The 11,682-nt window shown below is 37.3% G+C and overlaps 1 protein-coding gene across 1 annotated transcript in view; it reads left to right on the plus strand.

The window, feature by feature from the left end:
* Window positions 1-7,631: 7,631 nt before the first annotated feature.
* The window catches only part of LOC102498184 (putative selection and upkeep of intraepithelial T-cells protein 1 homolog), a 19,904-nt gene continuing 15,853 nt past the window's right edge, over window positions 7,632-11,682 (plus strand). The window contains exons 1-3 of the mRNA XM_027771339.1: window positions 7,632-7,710; window positions 8,761-9,108; window positions 10,144-10,425. Coding sequence (XP_027627140.1) covers window positions 7,632-7,710; window positions 8,761-9,108; window positions 10,144-10,425 — 709 coding nt within the window. The remainder of the gene's footprint in view (window positions 7,711-8,760; window positions 9,109-10,143; window positions 10,426-11,682) is intronic.

Here is an 11,682-nt window from a genome sequence, read left to right on the forward strand (position 1 = left end):
TACACACGGATCAAGCAGTGCATGGGATGGGATATACCTTTTCCAAATGCTACCCAGGTCTCCCTTCAGGACTAAGGGACTCATTCCCTAGGTTTCTGGAACCATCTATAATTTCAAGTTTTAAATTGAGAGTCTTTCTAGGAATTGCCCTCAGCCAAAGCAAACTCCTTCATCAAAAGTTATGCATCCTCCTCAGGAACAAGGACAAGCCTGTACCAATGACTGGCTCTTGCGTTTGGTATAAAAGTCTGATTTTCTTGTATCAAGGCTGGACAACCCTGAAGGGCCATCCTATCTTCACATAGAATCAATCTTTGTGGTAACTTTATTATAGTTCAAAAATTTCTGCTAAATCCTACTTCTTTCACTTTACTATTCGTATTGATCCCAAGTGTTTGATCCAATAAACTTTCTACACACAATTTTATATATAAGAATCAGTTTTACAGGAGCCCTCTCTAAGACAAATTTTTATTATCATGCGATTTCTATTAAATGAAGCCCCATAATGTCTAACAAGAAGGTATTATCTTTGCTTGTGATCAGACAAATCAGGTTATTTAGGTGGCCTAAATAAATTGAGCAACACCCATTATCATGAGTTGAAAGTCTTACCATCCCAATTATTTTCAATAGAAATTCTAACAGGTTTATTTAGCTGAAAATTAAGTAATTTTTTGAATGTCAATGTATTTTATTTTTCAAGATACCTAATAATAAAATAATCCTGGATCATGAGACACAAAAATCATAAACATATAAATTACCAAAAAAATTATTGCAAGAAATGCATCTTAAAATATTTGTAGACAACATATTTGAGTTCTTTTTCTTATTTTATTTTAAATTTATTAATTTACATTTAATCACTGTACATCATTACAGTACACAAAATGAGATTTTTTATCCAGAATACACTGTGCATTGGCTCAACCAAAGTTGTTACTACGCATATTATTATTAACAAATAATTTTCCATTCCTTGTTTCTTATATATTTTGCTTCTTTATTTTCCCCCTTGATTCCCTACCTCTCACCCTCTGCCATTTCTTACCCTCCTCCCACACTGTCTCTGGTATCTACAGTTGCTTTCTATGCCTTTTACCCCCATATTTTATTGACTCACAAACAATCTTAATTAATCTAAGTATGTTCAATAGCAAATGCAGCTGATATATACATATCTATGAACATATCTGACTTTACACATAAACCTCAGGGAGTAGAATTAACATACTATAACGTAGCATCTAGCTGAGGCTATATAGTTACTGCAGTCATTAAGTAGGTATTTTTAATGCATTTTTTTTAATTTTAAGAAAAACAGTTTTAGTTTTAATAGATCAAAATAAAAAACTGTTAAGAGAAGTTTGTCTAAGACTAAAAGCCAGGAAAAAAGTTAGGATTCAGTTCAAGCAGTAGGTAGATGAAGCTATCAACAGTTAAAGAGAAGACAGAAAAATCCTTAAATCTGGAAAACAAAGCATAGAAGAAAATCAGTAATGTTTTAGTCAAAAGTCATGAAATCCTATTTCACTAGTTCAGTCTCATGTTATTAATTTCTCTTCTGTTGAATTTGCAGTATTACTGTGGTTCAATCTTTCCCTTTAAGTTCTGGAAGTTAACATTCAATGTGATTATTGAACTTTCTGGACTTGACCCTACCATTGAGTGGGCCATTCTCTTGGCCGTTTTTTATACTCTTATTTCTGTGTGTCCAGCTTTAGTTTTCCTAGTATAGCATTCCCTTCAGAACTTCTTGGAGATCTGGTCTGGTGTTGGTAAATTCTTTCAGGTTTTGTTTATCTGAGAATATTTTTGTTTTTTCTTTCCATGAGAAGGATAATCTTGCCAGGTATAGTATTCTTGGTTGAAATTATTTTTCACTTAACACTTTGAATTATTTTCCCAGTCTTTCTTTCTTGCATTGTTTCCAATGAGAGGTCTGACATTGCCCTGATGGGATATCTCTCTGGTGTTGGTAAATTCTTTCAGGTTTTGTTTATCTGAGAATATTTTTGTTTTTTCTTTCCATGAGAAGGATAATCTTGCCAGGTATAGTATTCTTGGTTGAAATTATTTTTCACTTAACACTTTGAATTATTTTCCCAGTCTTTCTTTCTTGCATTGTTTCCAATGAGAGGTCTGACATTGCCCTGATGGGATATCTCTTGAAAGTAACTTGACGTTTTTCTCTTGCCAACTTTAGTAACTTGTCTCTGTGGTTTTGGTCAATCTGGCTAGGATGTTCCTTGGAGAAGACCTTCTTGGGTTGAGTCTATGTGGGGTCCTTTGTATTTCTTGGGTCTGGATATTTTAATGCCTCTCAAACACACCATTCACTGGATGACTAGAAATCACTGCAGGGTCACAAGGAACATGGGAAAGCAAGAAAATTTCTCTCCTCCAAGGGCAAAGAATAACTCCTCTTCATCCTCAGACAGTACAATGGAAATCATGGAAATGTCAGATAAAGAATTTAGAATATTTATAGTGACAAAGCTAACAGAGATGGAAGAGAAGAGAGAGAATGAACTGCATAAGAGGTAGAAGAAAGGAGCTGACGAATTGCAGGAGGTGAGGAAATTCTTACAAGGTCTAAAAGAGGAAATACACACTATAAAAAAGGAATCAAATTGACCTGTTGGAGATGAAGGCTATAATACAAGCAGTCAAAACTTCCCTTGAAAGTATTAAAAGCAGACAGAAAATTGAATCTCAGATGTAGAAGATAAAATCGCTGGCCTAGAAAAATCCACCATAAAGACTGAGAAAATTGTCCAAAAAAAATGAGAATAATGAATGAAAAATAGTAGATATCATCAAACATCCAAACATCTGGATAATTGGTATCCCAGAAAATGAAGAGACTCATACAGGCATTAATAATCTATTCCACGAAATCTTAGAAGAAAACTTTCCAAATCCAGGGAGGCATTCAAAGATTCAGTCCCAAGAAATATAAAGGACCCCCAAATAGAAGATCTTCTCCAAGATGCATGATAGCCAGATTGTCCAAAATCACAGACAAAGACAAGTTGCTAAGATTGGCAAGAGAGAAATGACAAGTTACCTACAAAGAATATCCCATCAGGCTGAGTGGACCTCTCATCTGAAATAATTCAAGCAAGGAAAGAATGGTGAAATGTATTCAAAGTGTTAAAGGACAAGCAATTTCAACCAAGAATATTGTACCTAGAAAGATGATTTTTCACATGGGAAGAAAAGACAAGAACATTCTCAGGTAAATAAACCCTGAAAGAATTTACCAACACCAGACCAGATCTCCAAGAAGTTCTGAAGGGTTTGGAAAGTTTTCTTCAAGGGTTTTATGAAATAGATTATCAATTCCTTGATTAGTTTCTTCACCATCTGGGATACCTACTATCCAGATGTTTGGACATTTAATGATATCTAGTATTACTCGTATATCATACTCATTCTTTAAAATTATTTTCTCATCATTTTGGTTAATTTTTCTAGGTCAAAGTTTCTGTCTTCTACATCTGTGATTTGATCTTCTGCATGATCTAATCTGCTTTTAATACTTTCAAGTGAGATTTTGATTTCCTGTATTATAGCCTTCATCTCTAACAATACCATTTTATTCTTTTTTATGATGTGTATTTCCTCTTTCAGATTGTGCAAGAATTCCTCACCCTCTGGAACTCTTTGTCTCTTTTTTCCTGCATCTTCTGGAGTTCATTGCCTCTCTTCTCTTGCATCTCTGTTAGTTTTGTCACTATAAATATTCTAAAGTCTTTATCTGACATTTCCACGAGCTCCATTTTATTGTCTGAGGACTTATTCTTTTCCCTTGAGGGAGAGATATTTTGACTTCTCATATTTCTTGTGCCTTTGCAATGGTTTCTGGTCACCTGATGAATTATGTGTTTTTTCCTAATTTTTGGAGTTAAATCTAAGCATTCAGAGGCATGCAGGAGGAGATGATCTGCAATCTCTCAGTAGTACCATTTTTTTCTCCCTTTGTACAGCAGATTCCATGGGAATTGAGAATTAATCTGACCCTGGCTAGACCTTGGGGTCAGGAGGGTGAAGTCTGGGTAAAAAATCTTCAGTTATTCTAGTCCCTGACAGGGGCTGCTAAGAGCTCAGATGTAGATGGTTTGTGATTGGCCTGTCCTCACTAGTTTTGGGGGTCAGGAGGGTGAAGTATCAATTGTTAAGTAAAATTTAAATTTTATATGGATGAACAAGTTTGGATCCTATGAATCTCATCACTCTAGTCAAAAAATAGAGAACCCTGCTAATTTCCAGTGTGGTAGGTGACAGAACTCTATTGGTCAGCCTTAAGTACTAGAATGTGGAGGGACCAGCAAATGATGTAATGGCTACATCGCTGGACTCTCATGTTGTTAACTGAGGTTTGAGTCCTGGACCTGGTGTCTTAAACTCACACTGGGCACTGAGCGTGTGTGCCCAAGATCCCGAGAGGAGAATGGAGGAGAAGAGATTGTGGTGTGGCCATCCCCCTTGGGGGGTGACTTCTTGCTTTCTGTCTCTCTGTCTTCCTGGCAAGTGCATGCTCCCTATAGCAAAAACCTCTCAAACAAACAAACAAAAAAACAAACTAGAATGTGGATAGAATCTTGGAGCATGGGGTGGATAATTATTTTTGTATATTATAGATGTAGAGAACTGCACCAAAATAGCTTTCCATTATTCCTGCAGGCAGTGATTTATAATGGAAAGAAATATTTACTGATCTTTTGAGTGTCAGGGGTATGATGAGAAGAGAAAAAAAAAGACAAAACCCTGGTTTTCAACTTCTCAGTAGCTCAGCAGAGACATGGTTCAGTAGGTCTGGGTTAGCTCAACAGAAGAACAAGCTAAGACCAGCCACTTTCTTGACACTAGAGACACCTTTGATTTATAATTATGTAAATGTTTCTTACTTCTGATCTTTTAAATAAGTAGAGCCTTATAACAGTAGGGGGATCCTCTGCAAAACATTGGCCATGACACCTGCAGTCTAACTGTACATGGGATAAACACAGCTTTCGATGAGATAATAATTTGAGATTTGTCTATGATCTTCTACTCATCTTGTAGGTTATACCCTCATAAGCTTAATTTTGTACCTGTGTTTGTGGTACTACTGGGCTATGTTCATGACCCTTTTTAGAATATGATCATTAGAAGTTTCCTATAGATCAGGTCATTTTTTTAATGAGGTGCTGCCTAAGCTTCAATCAGGTACCACTTAATTTAAATGTTCCATTGTTTGGTTAATAAAAAGTTTTGAAAATTATTTTCTAAGTGCTTATCCTGTGTCCTTCTCTAAATTAAATATAGTATAGCTTTTAGGAAGAAAATTGAACTAGAATAGGAAGATAAAAAAGGTACCATTCAGTAAGGTTGGATGACTAAAACTTTGAATTGTGTTTATAAGAGTACCTTTCTCAGCATATACTTAGTAGGAGCAAGAATTCCCCTGAAGTCCTTCCCAGCAGTCTCAAGATATCTTACAAAAAATACCAGGGGAAAATACATGAGTAGATATCTTGGCTCAGGTATTATATCCAGCATGTGGGAACGTGTCTTTTGCATACACAACGTGAAAACCTGTTGGGCAACTCAGGATGACCTCCAAGTGTATTGAAGCCTTTGGGATGTTAAATGTGTGTAAAACAGATCCTATAAAGGGATATTAATTTCAGGTTGGCAGGAAAAAGAATTCAGTTTTCAGGCACTAGGTGAAAGCTCTGTAAACAGAGGACACACTTTTATTGTCACTAGTGTGTTATTGCTAGTGAAGGAGCCCCACTGAACCATCTTCAAGATTGAGTCAACTTTTTGAAAGCCTGGGAAAGAAATTTTCTCTGGAGTCTGGAGCTCAAGTAAGTGATCACATTGTGATAGAAACAAGGTTCTTTCCTTTATCCTTATGCCTTAACTTAGGGGAACTTTAGTTCTAATTTCTAATGTCTTGCTAACCTTTTCTTTACAGAATAATGGTATCTGCAAATTTAGAATTTAAAAGTCTTCAAAAGAGAATCTGCCTCCAGATTTCAGTATTGAATTGTTGGTCCAAAGAATTAAAAACTGGTCCAATCTGCCCTGAGTTCCAGAAATTGTGCCGCTCCCCCCAGTCTCTCTCTTTTTTCCTTTTTATTTTTCTGTCAGAAGGCATGTCTGCTTGTCAGAGAGAGGCAGAAAGACATGGAAAACATCCTCTAGTGGAGGAGTGGTCACACCTCAATCCCCTCTCTTCTATTTCTCCTTCTTGTCAGAATTTCAGGCATGTGAGCATAAATCTCCAACATGTTTCTCAAGCCACTGAATTTGAGACTCAAAATGCATAGTCGACCGTGTGAGATCCAGTTTTACTTTAACCACCATTACTGCTTACCCTCCATTTTCTTCTATCTGCTGTCTCTAAGGTTTTTTTACGTTTATGCAATAACATGTATGCACCCTTTAGCAACTCGTCTAAAGATTCCAGATGAACCTTACTACATGTGATGTAGCATCCTTCTGTGTGTTCCCGAAGTTATAAAATCTTATGTCATGTTTATTTTTGCAGTTACTTGTCTTTCTGAATTTCAGGTTAGTTGTTTGCCTTTGATATTAGCTCTGTTACAAGTTTAAAAAAGTCATTATCTTGTAATTTATCCAATTTATTCTGATGGAAAAATATAGAGTCACTTTTTTTAGCTATGACTCAGAAGCAACTGGGAAAATACTCTCACATTTTTAGAGTGCAAATCTGATTATTAAAATTTACTAATTAAAATAGTTCAGTAGCATTTCAATTTTTATAAATAATATATAAAATTGCTTACAAGCTATTTTAGTCCCAAAATTTGATCTCATCTTATTTGGTTAAGCACATTAATCAAAAACAAACAGAAAATTTCTTCACCTTCCTATATGGCTATGGTGTGAATGTAGTCCTAAAATTCAAGTATTGAAATATGGTGAGGCATTGTAACAGTGTCGAGAGGGTGGAGACTTAGTCTTATTACGGTTTTGAAATGTGGAGTCTTTGGGACTTGATTAGGATTGGATGAGGTCATCAGGATAGGGTCTTCTTGATGACTTCTGGTAGCTTTGTAAGGAGACGCAGGCAGGAATAGAGGCACATGTGCTCTTTTTTGTATCTTTCCACCATTTATTGACTTAGAATTTTTCTTTCTTTCTTATCTTTTTTTTTTTTTTTTTTTGAGGATTTTGTGATAGGGCACATGCGCTCATGAGAGAGAAAGAGTGACAGAGAGAAGGAAAGTGAGAGACTTGCTCTGTGGTTGGCTATGTGGGAATTAGCACTTTAACAGCCACACCACCTACTGACTTCTCACCTAGAATATTTTTTATTTATCGTTTGTCCCATTTATTGGACAAGGCAATTCATTTAGTAGGTTTGTTCATGATGTGGAAGAAACAGCAGAGAGTGACCTAGTAGAACAGAAGGATTGAGAAAGCTTCTCATGAGAATCATGTGTGCTAGTGGTGGAGTATAGTCATTCCATTGAACAAAGAAAGGATTTAGTCTCTGAAAGACTCTTAAAGTTGTCCCTTTTAATAATTTTAGTTTAATTTTGTGTATGTAGACAATCCCTATTCCATGTCTCATAGCCTATGATTTCCTTCTTGTCTCTTTTCCAGGCATGATGAATCTTAAATTCTCTTCTTTTTCTGGGACATATGTGGGTTTTATTCTCCTACAGGTGATAACATTAACTTCAGGTAAGAACATTTTCTCTTACACAGTCACAGCTGTAGAAGGAACTCGGTAGACTTCCAGTATTCAGACCAGTGTATGACAAGCTTAGCAATCATCTCTATCTTAACATCAAGAAAAAGCTGAAAAGAACTAAAACTCAACTCTTCTTAGAGGAGAGATGTGAAATCTCAGGAGAAACTGCTGCCCCCCAAATAAGAGACACAGACAGGTTGACTGAGAGCATCATAACTTACCAGAGCAGAAATTTATAAGAATAAACTTCTGAGGAAACTAGTATTAGGATAGGAAAACTTAAATTCTCAGGTCCTCTGAGCCTGTATTTTTCCCTGGACATATACATTAGCTTTCTCATTTTCTCCATATATGCAGCTGTTTTAAAATGTCCTAGTTAATGTCTAGCTCAAATGGAAAAAAAGGAGAGGATGAAGGGGGCCAGGTTAGGTGTTGGCCTTTTTAATCCCTTGGATGCCACCTCAGCTGGAGAGTAAGAGGCTTGCAACAATGGTTGCTGCTTCTTCGTCTCTACCTCTGTGGTTGGAGGCAGCAATCAGTGAAGGGATCACAGAACTATGACAATTGGAAGACAGAGCCCTTTTGGTCCACCCTGTATCCACAAGCCATGTGCAAGCTGCCTACCAGGGGGCTGGAGGTAAGAAGTGGGTAGATTTTTCTCTGCTAAAAACAGAAATTGCCTGTAATAGAATAGAAATGACCATCAATGCTTTACCCCTGGAGAATTTTCCATAGACTCCACAGTCCTAAAATAATTACATCAGGCAGATTCTCCTAGCGCAACTGTCATTTAGATTATTGGTGCTTCTTATTCTGTTACTTCCCCATGCCCTACAAATAAATATATTGTGAATAGAAGAATGTAGATGCACTGATCTTCTAAAAATACATAATACTTATTTCAGCAGAAGGGGGGGATGATCAGATATGAAAATTGAGAATAGACAACTTGAACAGAATTTGGTGTGTCTTTTCAAGCAATATCCAGCCATAGAGTTGTTGGCCTCAGACTTACCTTGTTTTTCTGTCTTCCTCTTCAGAGCATTTTATGGTGACTATTTCCACAGGACACTTAGTGGCTATGGTAGGAGGACAGGCTGAGCTCAGCTGCCAGTTGTTTCCGCCACAGGATGCAGAGCACATGGAGGTGCGCTGGTTCAGAAGTGACCACTCCAAACCCATTTACCTATACAGAGATGGCCATGATATGAAAGGAGAAATTGCCCCAGAATATGTGCACCGCACAGAGTTTGTGAAGGAGGCCATTAGGGAGGGCAAAGTGACCCTCAGAATTCATAATATCAGCATTTCTGATGATGGACCATACCAGTGTTTATTTAAAGATGGTGGCTTCAGTGAAGCATCTAGCATGAACCTGAGTGTGGCAGGTAAGCGTGATTGTGGAACATCATATACCAATGTCCTTGCAACCCTATACACTGAAATATTTGGCAATTGCCCCAATGTTTCTATTTTAACTCTTCTCCTTTTTATAATTTAAAAAGAGAGACCAATTAATTACTCCTTTATTAGTTTTTAAATTTATTTTATTTTATATACAAATAGCCAGCATGATTTTTTTCACTGGGTGGATATCTTGGACAATCCATTCAAGGAAGATAATTTAGTCCAACTTGATGAAGCCTATGTCCTTCATGCACTGACGGAAAAACTGACGGCATACGTTGAGGCTGTATTTCCGGATCAGACCCTTCCGGTTCAAGCACACGTAGCAAGAGCGAGAGCCTTGGCCAAATTTTTGTAGGTGGCTCCAGTAGAGCTGCTGATGACCTATCTTGCTTTCAGTGGGGCAACGAAGCAAAAGGCTAATTACTCCTTTTGGAGAGGATTTTGCTATAGGGTGCGTGCGCTTGCCAGACAGAGAGAGACAAAGAGACAGAAAGCAGGAAATCACCCCCCAGGGGGGATGGCCACGCCGCAATCCCTTCTCCTCTATTCTCCTCTCGGGATCTTGGGCACGCACAAACGAGCGCCCAGTGTGAGTTTAAGCCACTGGGTCCAGTACTCGAACCATGGTGGACTATGTGGGAGTCCAGCGACATAGCCATTACGCTAACTGCTGGCCCCGCTAATTACTTCTTTTTAGATGATAGCACACAAGATTACTGAGGCTTTTCCCCAAAATTTTAAAGCCAAGTTTCACTACAATAACCATCTCTTAAAATTTTTATTTATTTTCTGAGAGAGAGAGAAAAAGAGAGGGACAGCACCCCCAATGGGTTCTGAAGCTGCAATTCACTCCCAGCCTCCGATAGCCCTGAATCATGGGCACATGCATCCTCTGGGATGTTACCAGATGGAAATCAGGAACACCATGTAGGTCAGCCTCACAGAGTTATGATGTGTTACTGCTGACAATTTTTTTGGCTTCTAATAACTTTGTTCTATCTTGTGTCTACCAGCAGTTGGCCTGGAAACACAGATCTATGTTGAGCCCCTTTTCTCTGATGCATGCATGGTGGAGTGTCACTCTGGAGGGTGGTTCCCTCAGCCCCAAATGGAGTGGAGAGATGACAGGGGAGAGGTGGTTCCACATTCATCAAAATTGCCCTCACAGGATGGAGCCAGGTTCTTCCACATGAAGATGACTGTTGTCCTCACAAACAATTCCCAGGGCAATATTACTTGCTACATTCACAACCCTTTAACAGGTGAAGTGAAACAAACAAGGATCATCCTATCAAGTAAGTGTTCCATTGTCAGGGTTTGGGAAACACAAAGAGAAAATGTATGAGATAGTGATAAAGAGCTTAGTACATTGTCAAGCATTGATTGAATTGGACTCTACATAATTGTTATGAGCTTTGGGACTACAGATGTTGTCAGGTGCTAAGAGGAGGGCTTTAGGAGAAAAATTATCAATGAAAATAAGGACAACTCATAATTAAAATACATATTACGATTTTAAATATATTTAAAGTTTATTGTCTCTTTAAAGTCTAGCCATATTTGTATGTAAGGTTAACAAGATCCTATTTCAGTATCTTAAAAGATGTCATTGGTCTTCCTGAGATAGTTTTTTCATCTCAGAAATGAGAATAATCATACTCTATGGGTTTTTGTGAATCTTAAATGAATTAGTAGAAACAAAAAGCTTTGCTTACTGTAATGTGATAGTACTCATATTGTCATTTAAAATTTATTAAAAATCCTGTAAAGAAGAATTATTGTGGCCATTTATTGGTGGACAAATGTTGAGAGAAGTGAGTCAAGTTACTATCAGTAAGGGAAACATCACATTAAAATGTAGCTCTCTTAATTATTGGTCTTTTGCTCTTTCTTCAGAGGCATAATAGGTAGGTGTCAAAAGTCAATCATAAAAAGGCTATGGTGTGTGACAAAGGCATTCTTAGCTAACACCTCCATAGGAAATAAAGGTTGATGCAAGAGCAGGGTGGTATATGTGACAAATGTGCTTTCAAACGTCACCTCAGGGAGTCTTTCTAGTCCAATGGAAGGTACAGTTTTTCTCTTAAAAGTTTTCTTTAATTCTCTCAGAGAATTAGGAAATAAGATGGGAAAAAAAAATTACCCTGACCAGGGTATAACAATGTTTCAAGAAATAGGTATAATGGAAAAGGTGAAAAGAGTTGATAAGACTCTAGAAATATGTTAAATGTAGTATAGATAGAAATTCCCAACGGATTGAATGTACAGTGAAAAGGAATTAGAGGAATAAAGAATGATTCCAAAGTTATGAACCTGAGTCATGAAGAATGAGATTTCATCTACTAAGCTAGGGAAATCTGTGGAATGAGCACTCTTGGAAAGTAAGATAATGCCCACAAGGCTTACAAGTGAAAACATTGGGAGTTAGATATATGAGTTTAAAGTTCTGCAGAAACCAGGCTTAAGACATAATGTGAATGTCTTCAACCTAATGAGAATTCTTTTTTTTTTTTTTTTTTTTTTTTTGGGGGGTTTTTCCTTTTGGGCGCGCG

This window comes from Tupaia chinensis, unplaced genomic scaffold (assembly GCF_000334495.1).
Source record: "Tupaia chinensis unplaced genomic scaffold, TupChi_1.0 Scaffold000207_1, whole genome shotgun sequence".
In the NCBI taxonomy this organism is placed as follows: Eukaryota; Metazoa; Chordata; class Mammalia; order Scandentia; family Tupaiidae; genus Tupaia; species Tupaia belangeri.